The following is a 25569-nucleotide window of genomic DNA, read 5'->3' on the forward strand; positions in this document are numbered from 1 at the left end:
TAAATATGTAATCTATTATTTTAAATAATACAAAACCACAACGTTTCAGCATAAATTTGATAGTTTGACATTTGCTCACTAATTTGATCATAACTTGAGTTATAGACCTCCTTTTTAGTTGATTCTAACTGTATTTGAAAGATAATATCCAAGGCTATAACTTTTATGAAAATCACAAAATCTAATTTTTCCATTTTAGTCTACTCGAAAAGTTTACAATGTACACACGTTAGATTTTGCGCACATAATATGAGATTTGTCTTTTAACTCACATAACTTGGTCATTCCTTAACATTTTTATGTGATTCTTAAGTCTAAGTTATAGTTCTAAATGTCTACTTTGAAACCCAACAATAAAAACTCAATTTCATTAATCATACGCAGAGAAATCAGATAAATACCTAGGTATGTTCATACCAGAATTTTCAAAATCTAAAATAACTCACATTCAAACTCTCTTCTCTCAATCCAATTGGTAAAAATTATAATTTAAACTTAATACTACTATATTATACCATAAATTACTCAAATAAAACATCAATTTCACATTCTTATTACGTAGCTCTATTAATTATTCATACAATAACCATTTAGGGTTCTCATAGGAACCCACAAATAATCTAAATTTCAAAATTATATGTTTAATCATGAAATTGGAGACATATACAATTGCACCACGTCAAATAGATCTATAAGGAATCATATGGAAGATCAAAAACACACAATGAAATCAATTGTGGAAACCCCTTCATACAATACAAGCAATAGAGAAGAGATCAGGGGGGCCAATTCTACTACCCGACATACAAACCCATACCTAGAGTGAGATTTCTCACTCCCCCTTATCTTGTTGAGCAGAAAAAGATGGATGATCGACTCTAAGGTGGTTTTGTCCTCCTTCAGGTTCTCCGAACTCTGAAACATAAACACATATGTAAAAAGTGAGAATGTAAAAATTGATCAACCTCTTTTTCAAAAAAACACGTAACTTCCATTTAATCCTTTAGTTAAACACGTCAATCATGATTATCCCAAATTAAAATTCCTTCCCTTATTTAATAAATAATTAAATAATATAATATTTCATTATAAACCTCACAATATATTCATAAAAAAATAATTACCAATAGTTACTAAAACCAACATATTTAATTAGCACAAAATATAGTAATTAATAATAAAATAAATATTGATCAACTCTTATTAATAAAAATAAAATACCTATATTATATTTTATGAAAAATGGGGTGTTACATTTATGCCTATGCTTCAATTATTGCTTACAATCGGTCCAACTTTCTGGCCACTTTTCAATGAGCAGCTCTAAAATGAACTCGTCAAGGAGGGAGATGTTTTTTTTGATTTGAGGTCTTCAAGTAGCTTATGGTATTCATTTATGTTCATTTTAATGTCATTTTCTTCAGTCATTTCCCAATCTTCCATTTTAGAAGTAGTGACTGACAAAGTAGTGGAATCCAGCTTCAGAGTCGTAAAAGCATAGGTAACTCCGTGCATGTCTAGTATGGAGTGAATGTGTTCCTACCACGTACCGACAAAATTTTTGGCCAACAACGATTTCAACTTTAGAGACGCCTAACAAGGTTTTGGCATGCGTAATGGTCTTCGTCGTCGTCGAAGACACCACAATAGCAACAATGGCAAGAGCGATAATATTAGAAGCATTAACCATAATAAGTCCTCAAGATTGTTATTTTAAATGGCGAACACAAAAGTTGAAGAACTTGAAACATTAAAACAAATTTTTAGCAATATTCCCTCTTAGACATGTGATGATACTGACCTTAAGGACTTATATGCAGTATATGCGCAAGCCCCCAAGATACAAAAGGGTCATCTCAGCAAAGATGAGGAGCAAAACTGACAATAGTATAAAGTAAGAAGAGAATCCAAAGAGAGATGAGAGATTTTGAGTGAGTAAAAGATGTGTAAGCCCATAACCCGTGCAAAAAATAAGGGATATACTTATTGAAAAATGACCGTTGAGGTATAAAATATTTTATCTTGATAGATCAGGTCAACAACGAATAAGGATAACGAAAATAGATAAGAAACTTAGACCGGGTCAATATTTAAAAATGTAATATTAAAATGGTCATATTTCAGATCAATCTCATTTAAATAAAATAAATAAAAGTAATTTAAAATAAAAGTATTTTTGGATCCCAGAATCACATGTGTAGGGGGATAAATCGAGGGATTTGCACTACAACAGACCTATGAAGCCTATTCTCATGTGCGTGAGCCCACCATCTCTTGCTTGCCTTTTTAGAAGTGTAAGGAACACTTTTATATATAAATACTTAAGGTTTAATAGGTCTAAACAATGTGAGACTTCTTTTGAAATACACTCTATATATGCAATAGCTCCGAGCGAGTACTCTTGTTAAGAGTGAAAATTGATGATAGTTATGATTGAGGCGCTAGCTCTAAGCAAAAATTGAGGTATCTATTAGCGACTATTCTTGCTTAGAATGAAAATCAACGTAGCTCCAAGTGACTATTCTTACTCTAGGTGACTATTTTCCTGCTTGAGCAAACAACATGCCTTGCTTAAGCAAACAACATGCCTAGCTTCAATGAAGGATTTTAAAATCTTTTTTTTTTCCAAAAAGATAAAAAATAAAAATAAAAATCAAATCAAATCAAATCAAATTGGATCAAATAAAAATTAGATCAAATTAAATAAGAAACATAAAAATTTGCAGAATTTAAATGTAGAAATTTAATACCCTAAAATTAGTACAAAATTAGAATTTAATCAATTATAGGACACAAGTCCTTGACAATGACACCATTAACTTAGACATTTGACAAGTGTATCAATTGTCACAAGTAGTAAAATGGACAAATTTCTAAGTATCAAATCTATTAGGACTTGCACCGCAATTAATTAATCTAATCTAATAATAATTAGGAAAAAGAAAAAGATAGATTTTATTTGAAAAATGCACTAAAGATAATTTTTTTAGGGATTTTGAATAATAAAGAGATTGAAAAGATAATTAAAAGTTTATAGTAAAAGATGTCAGTGATTGATTTCACTAACCTTCCTCACACTCACACATATTCTTTCCAATTATTATTCGATTTTAGTAATTATCAAGTTAATTCAACAACCAACAAAAATATTTTAATCGTAATTCTTTAGGTGAGAAATTCTAGGTTGTTTAAGGAAAATCCTAATTCCCTCGTGAAGTTTGTTAAGCAACCCGCATTAAGATTAAAGGTATAAAATGTTGACTAATAAGACTTATATATTTCAAATGATAAGCATTATTAGTGTTATTCTCTATATCATAGTTTCAAAAGTATTTCTCAACTTCAATTAAATTTATGAGATCATCCATTAGGTGATCAAGGAAAAACAAACATTAAAGATAAAAGAACATTTAACCGAATAAAAATATTTATTGAATAAGAATAGGAACATGAAGTAAAGTTAGTTATGTCAATCATTAATAACGGCTCCCTTTATTCTCTCAAATCTCTCTAAAATATGCAATATGTGGAGTGATTTTCTATTCTCTCCAAATCTTATTTTTATAAGATTTTAAATGGGTTTTCGTCAATCGAGCTTGTGATTTCTTATCGCTTAAAGCGCTTAGATGACTCGTTTGAGCGAGTTATTCATAGTATTTTAAGGGTGTCTTTTGAGTTGGCTCACTCAAAGTGTCCATATGACTCGCTTTGAGTGAATATGAAGTTGCATAGAGTGTGCTTCCCTCTCGCCTCGAGTGAATGTTTCTAGTGTTAGCTTCTTTGACATTAGTTACTTCCTCCCTGTATCTCAAAACTAACAAAAAATCATTAAAAAAAAATACCAAAAACTAAAAGAACTCTACTAATTAACAAGATAAAATTAAAATGCTAAATTTTGACAAAAACAAGATTCTAAAGCATAAGATATACTAGATAATAGAAGGTTAGGTGACAATTTGAGGTACCAACAATTGTTTGTGATACCTTGTTAGCGTATAACACTTCTAATTTCTTTTATATATCCTTCAAATAAATGTTATATACATATACCTTAAAATGATCATTAAGAACAAAAAATAATGATGATTTTAAATACAATGATTAAAATTAAAGAAAAATATTTTACCGTGTACAAAAGTAAAATTTTATCATTTTATGGAGACTGAAAACAATATTTACAAGTTTTAGAAAAATAGAAAACAAATAAAAAAAATAATAGATACCAAAATCAAAACTCAATCATTTTATAAGACCTAAAAACATATTTAAGCATAAGTTTTTTTTTAACAAACTAAACAAGCAAGATTTTAGAGTCAATGATTAAAAGTTACTAACTTAGTTTCTAATCAACTTCTTTTTTCTTATTTTATTTATAAAAATTAAAATCTTAAATATAAATTAATTGCTATAAATAATTGGGTTAAACATGTTTTTATCCTCCAAAAATTGGTTCTATTTGGTTTTAGTCCTTAAATTGTTTTTCCTTGATTTTAGTCCTCCAAATTTATATAATACCTATTTTTAACCATTTTTAAATATTGATAACTTTTTATTGACATGAATTTTTTTAATTAAAATTATTAATTATTTCATGGTTAAGTTAAGTTTTAGGATAAAAACTAATTGTTTACTTAAATTTTTTTACTATTCACTCTCATACGAACATAGGTATGGAGGTTCTAGTAATTCTCATAAACATTCAGTTTCATGTCTTTGTCGACAACCTTCTAAGTTCCAAACTTTCAATTTTTAATGACACTTTCACCCTTAGTGACTCTCGAAGCCCTCAACATGTGAATTACTCTAAACAATGCTTATTCTTCTCCATCCCCGAGCTTCAAGATGCTGCGTTTCAAAAACGGGAGGCCCTTGACTTCCTCCACTAAGGGTGAAAGCAAAATAGAGAAACAAAAAACAAAATAGAACACTTTTGGAACCATCATGCTTGGTCCGAGAGTGAATAGTAAACAGTTTTAGCCATAAAATTAATTTTACCCTTAAAATTAACTTAATAAAAAAATAATTAATATTTTAAATTAAAAAAGTTCTATGCCAGTAAAACTAATGGTGATTTGAGTGCAAAGGTGACCTATTTTAACAACAAAAGTTAGCATTGTTTAAAAGAGATTACAAATAGGTGTATAAATTTGGAGACATAAAATCAAGGAAACTTTTTTTCTAGGCACTAAAACTAATCGGATCAATTTTTGGAGGGCCAAAAACATATTTAACCTTAAATAATTTCATATATCTTATCTTTATAATGTTACTATGAGAAATATATTTTTTATATAATTCAAGTAAGATAAACTATATATTTAAAATAAATTATATTTATAAGGAGATCTAACTTAGTTGATTGAGCAAATGTATGAGTTATTGTAAATTGATATTGTCTTCAATAGGAAATAAGCTTAATTGAGTTTAATAATATTTTAACAATCTTAATATTATGAACAACCATGTTTGTTAATATCTAAACCATTGAAAGATAACCACATGTTCCTTAAAATAAGGAATTATGATATAAATCTCTTCACTATCTTTAAATCAAGTAACTACTATTTAAATACATATCTTTTATTATATTTTTTTGGTATATATATCTTTTATTATACTTTAAGGAACAACCTTGATTTTTTTATCAACAAAATATATTAAAAAAGATACGATGAAACTCGTATAGTTAGTTATACACTCATTCATCTAAAAAAAAGGAGCATTAGTTACATTTTAACATAATTCACTATTATCTTTATAAAACTACTGCTAACTTGAGCATTGAAATGTTTTTGTAAATAGACATGGGAGGAAGGATCCATTAAATTCTTGCCCAATAATGTTAAGGTATTTTCAAATTTTCAATAAAAAATTTATTACAAAAGTTGAGTCCAAACTTAATCTTAATGTAAAAAAGTTGATTCTGAGCTTAATATCTTATTAAAGGTTAATTTTGAGTTAATTTAACAAAAGTCGAGTCTAATCCTTTTCTACAAAGAGTCGAGTCCAAGCTTAATTATATTAAAGACCAAGTTTGAACCTATTCTACAAAAAGTCAAGTCTTAACTTAATTTTATTAAAGATTGAGATTTGAGCTTAATTTTATTAAATGTCGAGTTCGAGCCTATTCTTTAAAAGTTGTTTTTAACCTTATTACAGGCAAAGTTTTAGCCTATTATACAAAAGTCGAGTCTTAGCTTAATTTTATTACAAGTCAAGCTCAAGCTTAATTTTATTCCATGTTGAGTTCGAGCTTATCCTACAAAATTCAAATTTGGGCTTAATTTATCATAGGTCGAGTCTGAGCCTATTTTATAAAAGCCAAGTTCGGGTTTAATTTTATGACAGGCTAAGCCTAAGCCAATTATACAAAGTTGGGTCCGAGCTTAATCTTAGTACATGATGAATTTGAGCTTAATCTTATTGTAGGTCGAGTAAGTTTAATTTTATCAAAGGTTGAGTTTGAGTCTATTCTCTGAAAGTTGACTCCAACCTTACTATAGGTCAAGTTAGAGCCTATTATATAAAAGTTGAGTTTGAGCTTAATTTTATTAAAGGTTGAGTTTGAACCTTTCTACAAAACCTGAATTTGGATTTAATTTAATTATAGGCTAAGTGAGCCTATTCTACAAAAGTAAAATATGGTCTTAATTTTATTATAAATCGAGTCTGAACTTTATCTTATTATAAACCAAGTCTAAACCTATTCTTCAAAAGTCAAGTTTGAGCCTATTTTACAAAAAGCTAAGTTCGAGCTTAATTTTATTATAGATTGAGTTCGATCCTATTCTACAAAAGCTAAGATCAACCTTAATTTTATTAAAGATGGAATATGAAATTATTCTATAATAGATGAGTTTGAACTTAATTTACTAAAGTTCTAGTTTGAGTCTATTCTACAAAAGTTGGGTCTAACTTAATTTTATTAGGTATCAAATCTCAGCTTAATTTTGCTAAAGGTCAAGTTCAAACTTATTCTAGAATGGTGAATTCAAATTTAAGGTTGAGACCAAACCTATTATCTAACAATTGAGTTCAAAGCTTAATTCTATAAAAGGTTAAGATTAAATCTAAACATCAAAATACATCATAACCAAACTAAGCTTGAGTTATATGAGAATATTTTAAGTTACTTCACTATTTTAAAGCTTAGAATTTGAGAAACTTGTGTCCAAAAATAAAAATTGAACATAAGAACCTAATAATATCTTAACAATCCTAATTTTATGAATAACTATGCCTATCAATATCTTAAAATAATTAATAAATAACCACATAATCCTTAAAAATAATAAATCATAATAAAATTCTTTTTTATTATCTTTAAATTGAATAATCCCTGTTAAAATAGTCATCCTTTATCATAATTAAGAGAACAACCTTAATTCTCTAATCAACACAAAATATATATATATATATATATATATATATATATATATATATATATATTAATCCAATACACAATTATATCAATAAAAATTACTTTTGACTAGTGTACAAACTTTTGCAGTAACCTATATGGAGAAAGAAAGAAGGAAATCATTGAATTGCTTTGCCCATCAATATAAAGACTTCTTCAAATTTTGGGAAGATCAATTGTCATGAATTTTTTATTTTTTATTCTTTTTTATGTTACATGTACATATTATAAAGGCCTATTATAAAGAGAGTATAGTTTAGTAATTAACAATGTATTTTGTTTTCATGTTTTAACCAAAACACTTTTATCTCTAAATTTATATTACCCACAGTCTATTATATATAAAAAAAAAAAACCAACATACTAACTATTTTAAAACCTTAATTTTTTTTATCATCATTTTTCTTAAAATTCCTCAAAAATTACCATATAGAGACAAATAATCTCTCTTTTCCATGCTTAGTTACTTACAACAAGAATAGATTATTCCACTAATTTAATTTTCACATTGAATTTGCATCTGAAACATGCAGAGTGCAGTCGGAGTTGGACGAAGTTGACCTCAAACTTCAACAACGGCCACAAGCGAGTAAAAAGGTGGCGCTGGACTCTGAAGGACCAAACACACAGAGAGAGCGTGCCCCACGCGCCTTCGGGCGCGCGTGGCGGCATGACCCCGCCCTCCAAAAGTTCCTCTCTTTCCGCGAAACAGCACGTGTCAACGCGTCACGCTGAGCTGGTTCCACGCGCCACGTGGCACTCTCCTAACGGTCGAAGGCACAGATCCCATCCCAGCCGTCAGAAGCATCATCCAACAACACATATACTACTTGCAGGTTCGCACTGTCCATTCCCTCTCTCTCTCTCTCTCTCACACACACACACCCAAATGGAACTCTAGAGAGAGAAACTAAGGGTTGGTTTGGTTCAGTTGCTATATCGCACAGGTAATAATCGTTAATCTCCTTCCCAATTTCGCTATCGATTCTGCTCTCACTTTGTAACGTGATTTTTCAGCTTGCTTTTGGTTTTTTCGGGAACTGGTTGTTTGTGTGTTTGTTTGTTTGTTAGTTATGCTGGTGCGTGCGTAACTGAAAGGAGGACTTGTTTGTTGTTGTTATTATTTGTGGTTTGCGGAGCATTTTATGGTGCGGTTTTTGTGACTTGGTGTGTGGCAATTGCGATTTGCTTGATTTTGATTTTTGTTCGGATGATTTTCGGGGTTGACTTCCGATTTGGCGCGTCAATTCATGAGTTTCGTGTGTGTGTGTGTGTGTGTTTTGGGGCATGGGGTTTTGGGTTTTGACTTTTCAGATTTTTTGCGTTTTGGAGGACGTGGATTGTGTTGAACCTTGAACGTGTAATTCTGGTTGTCTTCTTGGTGATTATTATCGTTAGAAAATCACTAGGAGTGTCGAGCTCTAGAAAGCGGTCGAAGAGTGAGATTTTTTTGTTTGTTTGTTTGGTTTTGGTTTGTAAAAGTGATTTTCTAATCTGGTTTTAAAAACAGCAAGAGATGTTTTTTTCTTCTTCTTAATTTTAGTTTTTCTTTTGTGTTGTAATTTGATTAGAACCTAAAAGGAGGATGGGGAAAAAAATTGGAGTTCGTTTAGATGACGGACTCAAGGATGCAGCCTTGGAATTTGCGAATATATATGAGAGACCAATTAATTTAAACTTGAATTTTATTTTGCCTAAGATTTTTTTTTTTTTTTTTTTTTTACCTCGATAATGTTATGGTTCTGACTGTGCATCCTTTAGTCAAGTTGTGTTTGAAGATGTTAATCTATACGGCTGCTGCTTTGTTTTTTCCTTTAATTGTTTTTGATCATGGGAATCAAACACGGGTATCAAGAGCGTTTACTACAGCTGTGCACTTTGCTTAACCAATTAAGCTAGAAAATTAATTGTTTTTCAAAACAATTGATTTTTATTTTTTATTTTTTATGAAACTGATTATTTTTGGTTATATGCACTGCTACAACGTTTTTTTCTTCCCTCCATTTTTGCTTCACGAAATGAGAGAGATTTCCACTCTCTCCTCAATTTCTTCTCCTTCCTCTTAATCTTCCCCACTATTTCTTTACCATACAAGCCATTAGGCTTCATTGCTTCTTGGTGAAATAATTTTTATGTCACTCTATGGTTCCAAACAAGCTGTTAGGCTTCTTTGCTTCTTGAAAAATCATTTTTTATGTGCACTCGATGTTTTGGTAGTCTTCAGTATTTGAGTATTTTGATGTAATTAATTGGCAAGGAGTGCTAATATTTTTGAAAATTTTGCAGTTTTCGTGCTTTGGTTTTAAGTTTGTCTCTTTTAGGCCTCTATTATACATCTAATATTTTATAAAATTGTTATACTTATGTATTACTTTGTAATCACTCTTTTCTTGATGATATTGTTTTCTTTTATATTACAAGAAAAGAAGACTTGGGCTTTTAGTTTCCAATTTGCTAATGCATGCTTCTTAATTCTGATTTTTAAAAATGTTGCTTGCTACTTGTATTACTGTTTTTTTTCCCCTTTATTCAAAAAAATTTGATGTATACTTTTACCTCTACCTATTTTTTAATTGGTAATTTGGGTTTCTGTTCTCTTCTTGTGCAACAGGGTCTGCTGCTTTGACTGTCTAAAAGGACCTTGGTTCCCCACAGATGTGCCCAGAGCAAGATTGTTGCACCTATTGTAAGCACAAATCAAATGCCATCCCTAAAAATGAAGAGCAAAGTAAGCGTGAGCTGTTTAACAGAAAGACAGGATCTTCATGTGTGTCCGAAATCAAAAATAATTTCCAAAAACCCATGTTCTAAAATCATGATTTCTACTCAAAAGGCTGAAATAGACACTAATGTTCAAAATTGCCTAGATGGTAAGTGGAAGTTTTCAATCTGTCTGAGATTTCTATCTTAGTATCTATCTAAATTCCTTTTTATTTTTCTATTCAGTGTTTTTATCAATTTTTTGTGCTTTTTGATTCACTTCTTGTTCTTTTTCATCTTATTTTTGCTATTATTTTCTTAACACATTAAGCTCTGCCACAATTATAAACTTTTATGTGTGGGCAACTTGCAAAATCACATTAGCTTATGATATTGAGATTTTCTTTATTATGGAAAATTGGTGACTGTTTTTGTTCATAATTTGCAAAAACTAGCCAGTTACTGAACAGTTCTCGATGATCTACCTCGCTAATAGTTATCTTATCTTCATTTATTTATTTATCTTTTTAATTAAGAAAAGGAGTTATATGTGATATATAAAACTTTTGGTATTCTACTAGGAAAGATAAATTTAAGAACATCTCATTATGTTTTCCTTAGGGATGTGGATCCTTTCATGTTAGTTTTTCAAATGACCATGTCATGTCAAAAAAGAGAAAGGCATTATAAGGCCCTCCTGCACTGGGTGCCACACCCCTACGCAGGGTCTCAGAAATTGTCTTATGTTATGTCAGTCTCTTTCCACATGGTAGAGTCATGTGGAAAACTTGAAACTCAGGCGAGAAGATATAAATCCTTTCTGTAAATGACAGATAAAAAATAAGGAAGATGTGATGAAAACAAGCTGACTGAAAAGTGTAGCTACTTTACTACCATTAGGGTGGTCCTTCCTTAGATAAAATGGCTTACCAGTCTTTGCCTTGGTATTGTGAGTTGAGGCTTCTGAGCCACTTAGATGAGGAGGTGAGAACGAACTTGCTTATGTGATATGGCTATGGATTTATGATCTGATATGAAGCAGTTAAAATTTGATTCCTGATAAGCATTTTAAGTAACTCTGAACATATAGCCTTTATGTTTCTTCATAGTCATAATTTGTTCTTTATGTAAGGTATTGGAATCTTTTGGATCAGAGTTTTCCAAAGTGCAGTTGCGCTGGCATCATTAATGTACAGATATTAAATCATTATTAAGGGTTTTTATTTTAAAGTTTCTTAATGTTAGTTATGGAATAGATGAAATTGTTTTTGTTAGATTCATTTGGTATAAAAGAACTAATTTTTAATCTTTTGACTGAGTTGACTTGGCCAACTATAGAATTGTGTATCTATTTCTTGCTGTTTTTCTGGATATAATCTATTTCTGTGCTGTAATATTAGGTATTAATTTCTGTATACATACAATTCTCCTTATTTTATTGCTTTGTGTTTAAATTTATGCTGAAATTATTTCAATTCCTCACATTTGATAGTTCTTACTATTTGTCTATAGTTGCCTCAAGGACACAACCCAAAGACGTTGCATGTGATCAATCTATTGACAACAAAGAATTTCTGGATAAAGAAAACTCTGAATCGGACCACCAATTTTCTGTTTGTTCCTCTGTCCTGGGAAAAATGGTAGAGTTTGATTGTATTGGCTTCAGACAATCTTTAATTCTTAATTTATTGGAAGCTTACTTTTTGTTTAATTTACTAATAACTTGGTGTAAATCTCTATAATGGTAAAGACAAATGCTACAAATAGAAGGTGGATTGTTTGATAACCCTTTATAAATATTTTCCTATAAAAATCTAGTTTGCTAGGCTGTCTTTCTAAAAGTGTCCCATGACCTTCTCTTGCAATATTGGGTTGAATTTCTTCTTTTTTTATTTTTGTAATAATGTTAGTTGGTTATGAACCTATTGTCTTTCAAAACTTTACAAACATAAATTGAGAACTCAATAATCAAAACTGAACACTTTATTGGCCTTGTAAATTTTGTGGGATAATTTAAAACTAAAAGGATTGATGATGTTATTTATGCAACATTTTCTTCAGTGCTGTTTTCAGGGGTGATGGAGCTTGTGAGCTGGAATACTCTTTTTCCTCCCTCTTTCTCTTTCTCTATGATTATTTTATTTTTCCTTCTCAGACTTTTGTCACACTCCAAAAAAATTCTACTTCTAGTTGTCATGTACTTGATAAGATGTGATTAAGTTTCTTTATGATTTTGTATTTATTAGAGTATATTAACAGTTAGTTTTTGGAAGTATGTGTCATTATTTTAAAGCTTTAAAAGAAATATAAATAGGTTGGGAATTAAGAAGTCCTCCCACCCACTCCCTTTTGACATAGAAATACTCTTTCTAAGGGGCTGATCTAGATTTTCCATTGTAAGACCTTAGGCTTGCTTCTTTCATTTCCCAATAATATTCATATTTTGATGTCCCACCAAGTAAGAAGTGTTTTTTATAGGTGGAATCTGATTGTCTTCATCTTAATTTATTAATGGCAGAGTTTTTTCTTTTGGTACTAGTTTCCAGATATGCTTAGTTTGTTTGAAGTTTGATTTTAAACTAGATTAATACTTAATGTTGTTTGTTAAATCTTATTGTATCTTTTAAATTATAGATAAAGTAAAAAAATGAGAAACAATTAGAGGAATATATTAAAGGTTTAATAAATTAGTATGTCCCTGAACTTTTTGAGAATTTTTATTAGATCCTAAATTGAATAAAATTATACTTGAATCCTTAATCTTCAACATTTTTTGTAATTGGGTCCTTAGAGTTAGTAAAATCGCTACAAATCGTTATTTTTGTTTTGAAGGATTAAATTACAAAAAATTGTAAAATATCAAGGACCCAATTACATTTTTTTAGTTTAGACCTAATTAAATTTTTTGTGAAGTTTAGGGACATACTGATGTATTAAACCTAAATTAAAAATATACTCGGGTTATTTCAAAACCAACTTTATGTTGGATTTGTTTTAAACCAGTTTTGACCTGAAAAATTCATTAAATTAGAATGAGTATATCAAATTGTAAGAAATACTAAAGACCTCTATTATTTTAGAGATCATTGCCTTTGCACTTGATTATCTGTCTTTCAAAGGTTTGCAAACACCCCATAGTCAACTTAATTTGGGGTATGTGTACTGATAACTGTACTGATACATCTGTGTTATATATTATTCTCCCCTAGATAAAAGAAAATTTTCCATTTCCCAACTAAAAAGATATTTCTAGAAGCTTTACTTTTGCTTATAGTGATTAGTGACAACATACAGGAACTAATTCTAGAAGCTCTCAGTGTAACATAGCTTTCCTTTTGAAAAGTTATAACATATTAGAACACATTGAGAGGAGAATAAAGGATCATTAATAGGGGTTGTGATGCTTCAATTCAATTTTTGGAAGCTAAATATTTTCCTTGGCATTTTTAAAATAATTATAGATTTTTATGCTGTTGTTGATAACTTGTCAACCATTACTCTATACTGCATCCATGAAGTTTGAACTTTTCTATAATGCACGACTGACAAATATTTCTCTTTTTCTTTAGGAACTAACCAACCCCTGTACAGCAAACTTAGAAACAATTTTTTCTCCTGCTTTTGAGCCCATTGAAGTCCATTCACAACATTATACTGAAAAAGATGCAGGTATGACAATTCTGTTATGTTAACATAGTGAGAGTAGTGACTTATTTTGAGAATGAAACAAACATTGACTGTCGGATCATGCATGTATGAGCAAGATTAGAGCATGAAAAGTATGAGCAAGATTAGAGCATGAAAAGTATGCTTTAAAAAACATTCCATGCGTAGCAAAAAATACATGATTGTGGCAAGGGAAATTTAGTCAAATATAGACCATTTTATCAAATTTTAAATAGTCAAGATTAACAAGTAAATTCACACAACTTTTTAAGTGGTCATGTGACCACTAACTAAATTTTAATCTTGATTGTCTGTATTTGGTTTATATGGATTAGATTTATAGTTCTCACATTCTTATATTATGAATTGCTCTCATTGTGTGTTTGCGTGTGTGTGCGTGGGTGTGGGTGTGTGTGTGGATCAAGTTTGGTTAGACTTATTCCACATAATAATTTATGTTCTACATCAAATTTTAACGGTTCAATAATTAAATTAAAAGTTCTTAATGCATAGATCAAGTCTGTAAAGTTTTAAAAAATTTGCAAAACTATTTAATACTCCATTTCATTAATTCAAATTGACGGATAATCATGAAACATATTATATGTTGATTTGATTTAATGAAATGGAGTATCAAATAGTTTTTAAATTTTTTTAAAATTAACTGACTTGACCAAATATTAAGAACATTTAATTCAATGGTTGAATTATTAAAATTTGATTTACAACATGAGTTATTAAAGGGAGTAAGTCTAGGTAGACTTACTCTTAGAGTAAATGAATCCCCCCTCAATATACATAGATATATATGTGTGTGTGCGTGCGCACGGTGGTGGGAACCTTTAATCTTCGTCCTCAGTTTCTTTCATCATTATAGAATGTCCTAGTCTTCTACACTGTTGGTTGGGTCATTTGAGTCTTAAAAAAGTTAAAGAAAATAGTTCATGCCATACAATTAGACATAGGGCTTCAGAAGGTTTTGATTTCAAGAATTGAAGATAGGAATTAGCGGTGTTTGTTGGTCATAGGTTTACATCTCCATTAAATCATTGTAAGTTTGTAACAAAAAAATAAAGAGGCATGATAGTCATCACATGCTGGTTAGGGTCCTCTATGTTGGTTACATTCCTTAAAATTAGGATGTGTTAAAACATAGGGACAGATAATTCTAAAGTTTAGTAATAAATCAGTTATTTGTTATTACAGAACATAACTGGCAGCCAAAAAACTGGCTCAAGTTAAAGAAAGCTCACAAAACCATAGTCTGTACATTGACCTGACTAAAAGATGAATTTGAGACCCTAATAAAAAAGTAGTAAAATACCCCTATGATTGAACATATAATGTTTTGGCTTAAAATTTCTAAACTGTAAATTAATGAGATTTAATGCCCAGTGCCCAGCCCAATTTACCTAGTGGACCAAATTACATGGGTGTTTGGTTTTCAAGCTTATGTCTTCTACATTGAACTACGGGCATCACAATGTATGGCTACTTCATGAATCATGACTATTTGATTGTTATTATTTATATGCTAACTACTTTGCCTCTATTGTAGGGAGCATTGGTGATACAAACATGGAAGGAGTGGGAGCTGATGAGGGAAGAAGCATATGTGGTTATGAAACTTGTGATGTTTCAGACTTCTACATTTCTGACATGATCATTACAAGCTTACCCTTTGGTGGAAATTCCTTTGATGATGATATCAGCGAAACCAACTGCCTATCTGATTATGGATCTGCTGAGCCATCCGTGTTTACTGCATCTGAACAGTACATGATCCTGCCTGCTCTTGAAGAGGATATTAAAGTTGGAAGTACTTCTGATATCATATCATACGAAGAAGCCGTGATAGTTCGAGAAAGTGCTAGTTTGTATTCAGCAATGGGTCAGATAAGATCCTGCAACCAGGAGTCTGATGTTAAAAGTGACTTGGATAAGTCAGAGTGCTTTGACCCGCAGTCATTTATCAAGAATTTACCAGAACTATCAGAAATAGAAGTAAATGGGCAGCCGACTCTAGTTCCTAAGCAATCTCCAAGAAGAAAGTCAATAACTCTAGTGCTTGATTTAGATGGTAAGAAACTAATTTAGCATGTCTTCCACTGAATATTGACAATCAATAGTTATTTTATTACATTATGATTATAAGTTGCTTTGGATTCATTATACCCTATTTTAATTCTTTAGTTATTACTTTTTCTTATACGGTTATTGACCTTTCGTCATGAAAATGTCTCACTTTACTTTTCATTTAAGAATATTTTGAATGATATGTCTTTGATTTTTTGATGTCTTGGCTAAACAATGATATTCATGCAACTATTTTGCTGCCCACGGCATGGTAAAGCTAAATATTGCCACCTAAATTTTGTCAACTATAAAGTTAGCAAGGATTGTGCCTAGGAAAATAATTCATAAATACCAGATGCATAGCTAAACATGGATATACGATATGCATTCATTGGCAAGGAGCAAATATTCAGAGGATGGTATTGCTTGGTACCATGCTAAAATCTTAGTCATAGGGTTTAGGTAAGAAGGAAAGAGAATAGAGACTTGGAATAGTATAATCTAAAATTGATATTGTGTGTTATGATATGTTGTAAAATACAAAACACTAACAGCTCAAAATAATATGTTCTATGTATGATTTATATGGTGTGATGCAAAATACTGAATAGTTGCACCTATTTGTTACAATAATTAGCTTTGGTACTAGTGTGTATTGCTGGTAAAAGCCCAAGCCTACTTTTATGGTAAGACTCCTAACCCTAATTGAATAAGGAAAATTAGGAAAGAAGATTAATTGACTACATAAAATATTTATTGAAATTGTAAGGTTTTGGGTATAGAGAGAGAGGAGAAAGAGTTAAAAGAGGTTGAATACACTAAAATTGATATTGACTTGATATGATGTGATGTGTTGCAATATAATAATAAACACAAAGTATTAACCGTTATTTATAGTTGTTGGCAATTGATTTGATGCTGAGTCGGCAATCTTTAATTGGGAGATTCAATCACCTTTACGGCAGACTGCGTTGAATTTCTTTCATTTTGTTCTCTTAATATCTTGCAAAATTAGTTCCTTACCTTCTGTGATTTTGAAAGATAGGATATTATTTTTTTTTCCTTCTCAGCTCTTAAATTGTTCTACAAATCTGTTCCATTTTTAGGATAGGATCTGTTCTTTCTTTCCTTTCTTAGGATTCTGATTGATGTACATATTTCTCTATTTAAAACTTTCCCTGTATTCTATCTGATTCAGTGGAATGAAATATACCATTTTACAAAATAGTAATACTAGACATAATCCAGCCAACTAAGGAAACAAATCATGAGAGAATATTGGTTTCCCACATTGACTAGTGATATGGCCTTAATAGAGTATATATAAGTGGAGGTGGTTCTCACCTTTCAAACCAATTTTGTAAGGTTGAGTTAGACCCATTACTTACATTTTTAAGATGGTATCGAAGTCTATTTCAGCAATTGTTGTTGGGATTTTTGTGCCATCCGCTAGTGGACCACTCGTAGATATTCAGTCCCTCAAACTTTACATTTGAGATGTCCAATCCTTGGCATAAGAGAGAGGGTGTTTTGGAGTTTCCGCATCAGCTGGTAGTATGACCTTAATAGAGTATATAAGTGGTAGTAATTCTCATCTTACAAATTGGTTTTATACGGTTAAGTTAGGCACAAACCCAAATTCTTAATAGATAATAAGGATATATCGGAACTATTCTTTAGAGATAAGTTAAGATGCTCCAAATTCTAAGATATAAGCAAGATTCTTAAGATATCATATTTAAGTTTAGGGGAACCTTCCAAAGTGCTGCAGGCTTGATGATTGCCTGAGTTTTCTTTTTAACTAATTTTTCAAAGGTAGCAAGCTTGATTTCTCCATGTGGCATATAGAAGGAAATTGTATTGATATACAAAGGAAATTGTGCATGCTGAAGACCTACAATGATTTCCTACGTCCTGAAACTTTATTGCCATACTGTATTTTTGAAAGTTTAAACTAAAGGAGAACCTCCTTTGTTCTGAAGTGCTGTAGGCTGGATGATTGCTTCAGTTTCCTTTTCAACTAACTTTCTGAAGTTAGCAAGCTTGATTGCCCAATATAGTATATGGAAGTGTTCCAGCGTATTCATTAAAATCTCACTTGGCTTGACCAACTTCTTTAACCATCTCTTCTGGATGATATTTCATTGTTCCATTCATATAAATTTGATATATCATTTTTCTGAATGCTTTTGAAATATTTACAGTTGAAACTCCTATTTATCTGTCATGTTTTCTTTATGCAGAGACACTTGTTCATTCTACACTGGAACACTGTGATGATGCGGATTTCACTTTTACTGTTTTCTTTAATATGAAAGAGTACACAGTATATGTAAAGCAGAGGCCTTATCTCCACACATTCTTGGAGAGAGTATCAGAGATGTTTGAAGTAGTTATTTTCACTGCCAGCCAAAGCATATATGCAAAGCAACTACTTGATATATTGGATCCTGATGGAAGATTTATTTCTCGGCGCATGTATCGAGAATCATGTCTTTTTTCAGATGGAAATTACACAAAAGATCTTACTATATTAGGTGTTGATCTTGCAAAAGTTGCAATAATTGATAATTCACCTCAGGTATATAATCTGTCGCTCTCTATTGTTGATTCAAGTATTTCTTTTAGTTCCCTCTTTTTAAGTAGTTTTCATTTTCTGTTAAGTATTGAATTCTCACCACAATGTTATTTTGAATGTGAGTAATTAAAAATGTTTTTCTTTTCCAATTGCTATATATATTGGAAGATTTCCCAAAAGGAACATATGAAACTAGGTATATTAGAAGTTTTATAACAGTTATCTTGGGGAATCCTGCAGCAAGCAATAGAAGAGCACTAGGCTCTAACTTTTGCCAAGACAATACAATGGAAGAAACTTGAGATTCCACCTTGTGTGTTTGGATGAAAGGTAAAGAGAGGGAAAGGAAGAAAAATTGACTCGTTGTTTGGATGTTTTGAAATAAGGGCAAGGGAGGAGGAAGTGTTCCTTCTTTCTGCCTCAAAATTGAGTTGGGGTTAAGGCTTTATTTAAAAGAGAAAAATAGCCCTTATTCCCTCCTCCGCTTGCTTAAACATCCAAACAAGAGGAAATAACTTTCTTCCAACCCCTTCTCTCTCCTTTCCCACTTAAAAATATCTAAAGGCCACTCTCTGCTCGTGGATGGGGGAGGGGGAGAAAATATATTCTTCATTGAATATTCTTTGATGCTTAATCATTTCACTCTTATAATAAATTTCAGGTATTCCGGTTGCAAGTGAATAATGGTATTCCTATAAAGAGTTGGTTTGATGATCCCTTAGATTGTGCACTGATGTCATTACTTCCCTTTCTAGAGACCTTGGCTGATGCTGATGATGTCCGTCCTATCATTGCAAAGAGATATGGTAACAAAGAATAAGGTTTCTCATTAGACCAAATTTAGCAGATCTTCTCCTTTCTTCTAGGATTAAGAAAAATTTGGCCTCTAATTAGATGCTAAAGTCTCCTTTCCATTCGAGTTTGAGATGAATTAACCTATATATACAATAAACTATTTGGTTATCTTATTGTTGAGTCCAGAATTGGTTCCCTTTTCTTCTCAGTTGACAAATGTGGAGTTTTCTCTCGAAAGGTAGTTGTAGCAACCATCTCTTTGTCTTCTCTTCCTCTTGTTAGTTCTTGTACAGTTAAAGTTGGAATATTCCATGGGGGTGTACATGAAATTTATCATATTAAGGAATATAGTTCTAAAAGTTAAATATTTAATTTGTGTTCCATATGAAAGGGCAATCCGTTGTCATGTGTGCTGATTGATGGAAATGGAACCTGTTATTTAGTTAAGTTTTACCTGCCCTTTGTTATTATTAATTAATCTTTTTCTTGTCATATACTCTATTAAGATTATGCTTCAAGTTTTATTTTATGGATCATTGATGCAATGAGTAATGTGTTGTCAAACGAGACAAATTTAGTAATATATCCTAAGAAATATTGAACTAATTGTTCAAAAACAGTAAAACTACTAGGAAAAAAATTTGAGAAGGTACAACAAATTGAAAAGGGACTATATTTAGAGGTGAAATTATAACAATCAAGTTAACAATTCTATGGATAAGACTTATTTAGGCATTAGTCTTTCAAACAATAAGTATCATCCATAGCCAACAAATTTGAAAATATATTTAAACAATGCTGAGAAATATATGATCATAGATATGAAACATCAACATGTTTATGAGAATAATTCAATAATATAGTTTTGAGGATAATCATGATGACAATCTTGTTTCATTTAAGGTTTTAATTGCATTGTAAAAGATACAAGGTGTCAAGTTAATTCCATTCACTGTCTAAACATATCCAAGAACACATTTTCTTTAGAGCTCTTAATAAGTTAAGCAGCTTAATTTTTAAAGGAAAAGAAAAACAAGAAGGCTTTTTAAAGAAGCTAGGTGAAGGAGTTTCTTAAAACAAGTTGTCGTCTCTCTCTCTCTCTCTCTCTCCCATTCTAGCTCTCTCTAGTCTCTACCTGTCCTCTCCTCTTTTTCTCTCTCTCTCTCTCTCCCACGCATCTCTCTTCCCACTCTCTTTGTCTTCCAGCTCTCTCTCTCTCTCTTCTCTCTCTGCCTGTTCTCTCCCTGCACTCTCTCAGGTCATCTCTTTTAAGCTAAAAGAAATTGGAAATGGCAAAACAACTACTTTGCTTTTAAAGTTCTTAAGTAGTTATTAAGATCTTTTCCTTTTTTAACATTGAAGACTATAACATGTATGAACGAGACTGACATTTTTCTATAACTGGCACATATGGCTCCTCAGGAAGATAAAGGCCATTGCCTTCTCTAGCACACCCAAATTTCCTTACTGATTCCTTGTTCTAGAATACACAATAATTATTATGAAAAATAACAATGGGAGATATGAAAAATAAGCCTGATTCCTTGTACTAGGGCCTTTTGGCATTGAGAAGTGCAGGCCCTTGAAGTTCTATAGTATGCATGTTCTATTCTAAGAATTGGGATGTTCTTCCCTATTATTTCTAGTATAGAACAATATTTTGAGGCCTTTGGAGTGCTACAAGCGAAGACATCATGGGTTGCAACGGCTCTGAGAGGTGCTTCTCTCAATTGGTAGCTTTGCTGGAAACAATAATTGAAAGGCAAAATGGTGGACCTTTCTGAAGGTAATCTGAGTATGATTTTTGTTCAGTTTGGGATGAGGAACAAGAACAATGGGAGCCTAGAAACGGATGCGAAATTGTAGATACAAGGGTGAAAAGCAAGAACCATCATGGGGTAAAGAGACAAAACATGGTGAATTAGAACCAGCAACAAAATTAGAGATAGGGAATCGTAATCAAGGTTGTGGGGAGAGCATAAATAGCGAAGAAGCAAAAGAAACAAAGAACAGGTGATCATTTAGCAAACAAGGTGATTGAGAATAAGAGAAACCTTAGTATGAGTATGAAGGAGGAAGATGCTAGAGAAAGGAAAGGGTTTCAAGAAGTCCAACCAACCTACCACCACCACCCCTGGAACCACCAAACTCAGATTTGACCTGCAACATAGGTGGGTAATTAGCTGTGGAGGAGCTCGGGCTCTTGTGCAGATGGTCAAGCCACCACTGCTGGAACTGCCAGACTCAAACTTTTCTTTTGAGGAGAATGGGTCATCATTCTAGGACATGCCTGCATCAGAGGATGGTACCACTCTGAAATCTTGTTGAGAGAGAAAAACATATGCAAGAGATGTTGAAACCACATATCTTGACCACACAGTGAAGTCTGTTTTATATAGACTCGATGAAATAAATACAAATAAATATAGGAGATAACATTCCTATTTACATGTGATACGATAGCCCTATAATTACAATGATCCTAAATAAATAAGGAAACAAATCATAAAATCATAAAAAATAAATCCTCTAACAAATCATCTTGGATACTCTAAAATAGTCTAAAAATAGAAAAAAAAAAGTATTATCAGTTATTTTTCATATTTTCTAACAGTTACAATAAGTTAGGTACCCATTAGTTAGTTATATTAGTGAGTTAGATAGTCTAATTAAGGCATGTTGCCTATATATGAGGGGATGGGGAGAAACGAATCATTTTATCATTATGAGAGGAAATTATGGCCTTTTGGCAATGGGAGGTGCTGACCCTCAAAGTTCTGCAGTGTGTTCTATTCTGTAAATTGCAGAGTTCTTCCCTATTCTTTCTATTAAAGATATCAGATTTCTATCATTCATTGACAAAACCAGGTCTCAACACCCAATTCATTCACTAAATAAAAAAATTTTCCATACAAAAAGGATTGAATATACTCTTCGAGAGTTCCATGCTTGAAAGATTTTTGTAATCAGATGGAAGATAGATGGAGAAGGTGCTCTTAGCCTGATAATCTTTTTGATACACTTGAAATAAGCTATTAAGTTGTCAAATCAAAATTTATTCATTTGATTTCTTAAACTTATGAAAAAAGTAATTGTCAAGAATAATTTATTGACACTTTTAATGAGGGATGGTTATAATGTCTGCCATTTTCTGTATATGCCTGATCTGATCGGGCATTCTAGTAATGGAGTTGAACAACATAAAAACATTTCTGCCTAAACATTATAATGAATCTTTCTTTTTGGTGGCACATGTTTAGATTGCCCTTATTCTTTATCTTCTCTACCCTTTGGTTGCTTAGGGCGTCCTGAGGAATTTGCTTCTAGGAGAATAGTTATTGATCACATAGCTTGGGTACTAGAAGTTGCTGACTTGCATGATTTTTTCCATAATTTGTGTTTATGTGAATGTCGATTACCTGACTGGGAAGTCTTTAGCTAAATTTTTAAGATCTGATCGGTTAATTTTGTTATAATACTATAATAGTACATGGCAGGATTTGTGGTATAAGAGAAATTAAATGAATTATGGATGTATATAAGGCCTAAGTCCATATCAAAATCAAAAATTGTCACATAATTAAGAGAACAGTAGTCTCCTATTACTCATAGATACTAAAGGATCATAAGTCAACAACATTCACAAGGTACTAATTGGCATTTTATCATGTGTATGTTACATTTTGTGTCGTCCTTCACTTTATCATTGTACATTTATGGATGACTTTTTTATTTTATTTTTTATTTTGACTAAAATGGATGACTTGTGCATTGGTGGTTACCTTTCGTTTATATATTTTTACAATAAAAGTGCAACCTGACACTATGTTGACATCAAAATCATGCTGCAATTGTATAATATGAATGTGTGAGCCTATGTACATTGAGTTTACATTAGTTGAGATTAAACATATATCCACCAATTGTGACATAAGATCCACTTATAGGTGTTCATCACCATTGTAAACATAAAGTATTTTGGCCATCTATCAGGTCTGAGTTGGAAGTCATGATCCTTAATAATTTCAATTGAGTTGTCAAGATTTGAGAGGTAATAAACTAGCTTCTTTTTTTTTCCGCTTATTTCTTTAAACTTTGAACTAACTTGTTATTAAATTTCGTATTCAAGATTATCCTATACTACTAAATTGTTTTCTAAGCTTCCAAGTGGTTTGTTATAATAATGTTTATCTTGATAACTAGACCATTTTCTTGATATATATACCTGTTCTTATGATTGATAAGTATATACTTGCTGTAAATGAAGAAACAGTTCACACAGGTGAAAAGAGAAAATTATAATTCTGTAAACATCCTTGAGTATCATATATTTGTCTGTACTGCTATATACTTTACTAGCAATAAATTTACTCTTATCATCCTTCATGATGGTAAATGGGTAATATAATGAATATCATCAATTGGGACTGATATTTGTCAGTGTATATCAGAAAAGAGACATAAGTTAAGATTGAAATTACCTATGTGACAATGAGTTTGTTTCAATGGTTTACAAAAGAATAGGATAACCCTAATGCTTTAACTGGCAGCTGGAGGATGTTGAAAACTCATGTTGTCTACGGTCCTCAATCTTCCTATATATTTTATTAAGCTTAGATATCTTATGCATCCATATTATTGTAACCCTTTTCATGGAGTGATAAGGCGATCTGAGTGTTTGGATGGAGGGACATAGGGTTGGTGTGATAAGGAGGGTGTAGGTTCGAATCCTTCTACTAACATAACAATTAACATTTGTTGATTAAAAAAAATGTAATCCTCTCTAGAATATCCACATAAAGTCAACCTTAGTGCACTGACTTGTTTAAGGTAATCTAATTTAACATTTTTATGCCACTAGGGGTTGATCTATTTTGAAAGGACTAGCATTATTATTGTTATCATTAAATCATCAGTCTACTACGGTGGATATGAAACTGATATCAAAGCAACTATATGTGAGCAAATGGAAGGATTAGAAGTTTAGAAGTTAAGTATTTGTGTATATGACATTTATGCTTTAGGGATAACATGCCGATTATGTGGTTTGCTCTAGAAGAGAGGTGGTTTAATGATTTCTATTTTATCTGCCTAACACTCATTTAGGTTGAATTTTAAGTTCTTGGACTGGGTTTGCTCTAGAAGAGAGGTGGTTTGATGATTTCTTTTTTATCTGCCCAACACTCATTTAGGATTGAATTTTAAGTTCATGGACTTGGTCTGTATAAAATAGCTGTGTATCACTGCTTTGATGATTGTCTGCTATCCCTTGCTACTTCATATGCTTTCATGATTTTGCATCCATTGTCTGCAGGTATGTGAAGAAAAATTTATTAGATTATCCCTCTAATGGCTGTTTGATAGGTATGTAAATTTTAATTACATTAGAGTCCTGTAAATATATATTAATTATCTCATCATAATATTTTATCCATGTTTCACCTTCGTTACCTGAAGCCAGGTGGTGTAAAGTTGTAAAATCTAACTTGAAATTTCAAATGATTGTTATTGCCTTTTTCCTTTTCGTTTCTGGTCATTTGTCTTTTTTGTCTTTACAATTGGCCATTGGTGTTTTAGAAATAACAAATGATTCCCTGCTTTCTTTTCTCATGTACAATACAAAAATCTGGTCCTGTTAAATACTAAACATTGTAGCGAAAATTGTTTGATTGGCTGTATTGTATACCAATGTAAATTCTAGGAAGAAGGTATTTGAAGTTTTTTTTTTCCTTACTGTTTTAGCTTTTCTTCTTTAGTTGAATTAGAATCTCATCATTCTGTGATATTCTGCTGTCGTGGGTACCTGATATGGTTTATTACATTTGTAGTTACTGTTTTAAAGTATTGGAACTTAATCTCATCATCAAACGAAAAACATTCGAACCACGCGTTGCCACTAGCTAAACTCACATTATGCGATTGTTTTTGATGATGTTACTTGTATTTTCATTTAAAAATATCAGGTCAAAGCAATTTCAATTGATTTTATATATATAGTTTTATATGATATGGAAAGTGGAAAGAAAAAATAACCTATTATTTAAGCTTTTTAAATTGAAAATTGAAAATACACATTAATTATTTTATACTTGACTATTTGTCATTAAATTCACTTATTTGACAAAAATCAAATTCACTTTTAGAATGAGTTTGATCACAATCGAATACAATCAAAGTGTGTGTATAAGTTAGACTTATATATATATATATATATATAAGTTCTTTTCTTTACATCCTATAAAATTTTGGAATAATTATCTTTGATTTTCATAAATGCACAAATTTTAGTTTTGATATTTAATAATCATTTAAAGATAAATAATAATATTTGTTT

General features: G+C 31.3%; 1 protein-coding gene across 8 annotated transcripts; it reads left to right on the plus strand.

The window, feature by feature from the left end:
* The first annotated feature begins 8205 nt into the window (after positions 1 to 8205).
* On the plus strand, positions 8206 to 24968 carry LOC109813847 (uncharacterized). 8 transcript variants are annotated; one of them, XR_002241035.3, is made up of 9 exons: positions 8206 to 8367; positions 10032 to 10290; positions 11633 to 11760; positions 13690 to 13789; positions 15345 to 15866; positions 18106 to 18443; positions 19102 to 19473; positions 23183 to 23286; positions 24550 to 24968. XR_002241035.3 is itself a non-coding variant. In XM_083068137.1 (8 exons), exons 2-7 carry the CDS (start codon positions 10122 to 10124, stop codon positions 23246 to 23248), a joined length of 1323 nt encoding a protein of 440 aa, XP_082924263.1. In that variant the 5' UTR covers positions 8206 to 8367; positions 10032 to 10121; the 3' UTR covers positions 23249 to 23286; positions 24550 to 24968. The 8 variants fall into 8 exon arrangements, 3 of the variants coding, with proteins under 3 accessions (XP_082924263.1, XP_082924262.1, XP_020233701.1); XR_002241036.3 differs by having other exon boundaries at positions 23229 to 23286; XR_002241033.3 differs by having other exon boundaries at positions 23183 to 24968.
* Positions 24969 to 25569: the final 601 nt, after the last annotated feature.

Source organism: Cajanus cajan, chromosome 2, assembly GCF_000230855.2.
Source record: "Cajanus cajan strain Asha chromosome 2, NIPB_CcT2T_4, whole genome shotgun sequence".
NCBI classification, from domain to species: domain Eukaryota; kingdom Viridiplantae; phylum Streptophyta; class Magnoliopsida; order Fabales; family Fabaceae; genus Cajanus; species Cajanus cajan.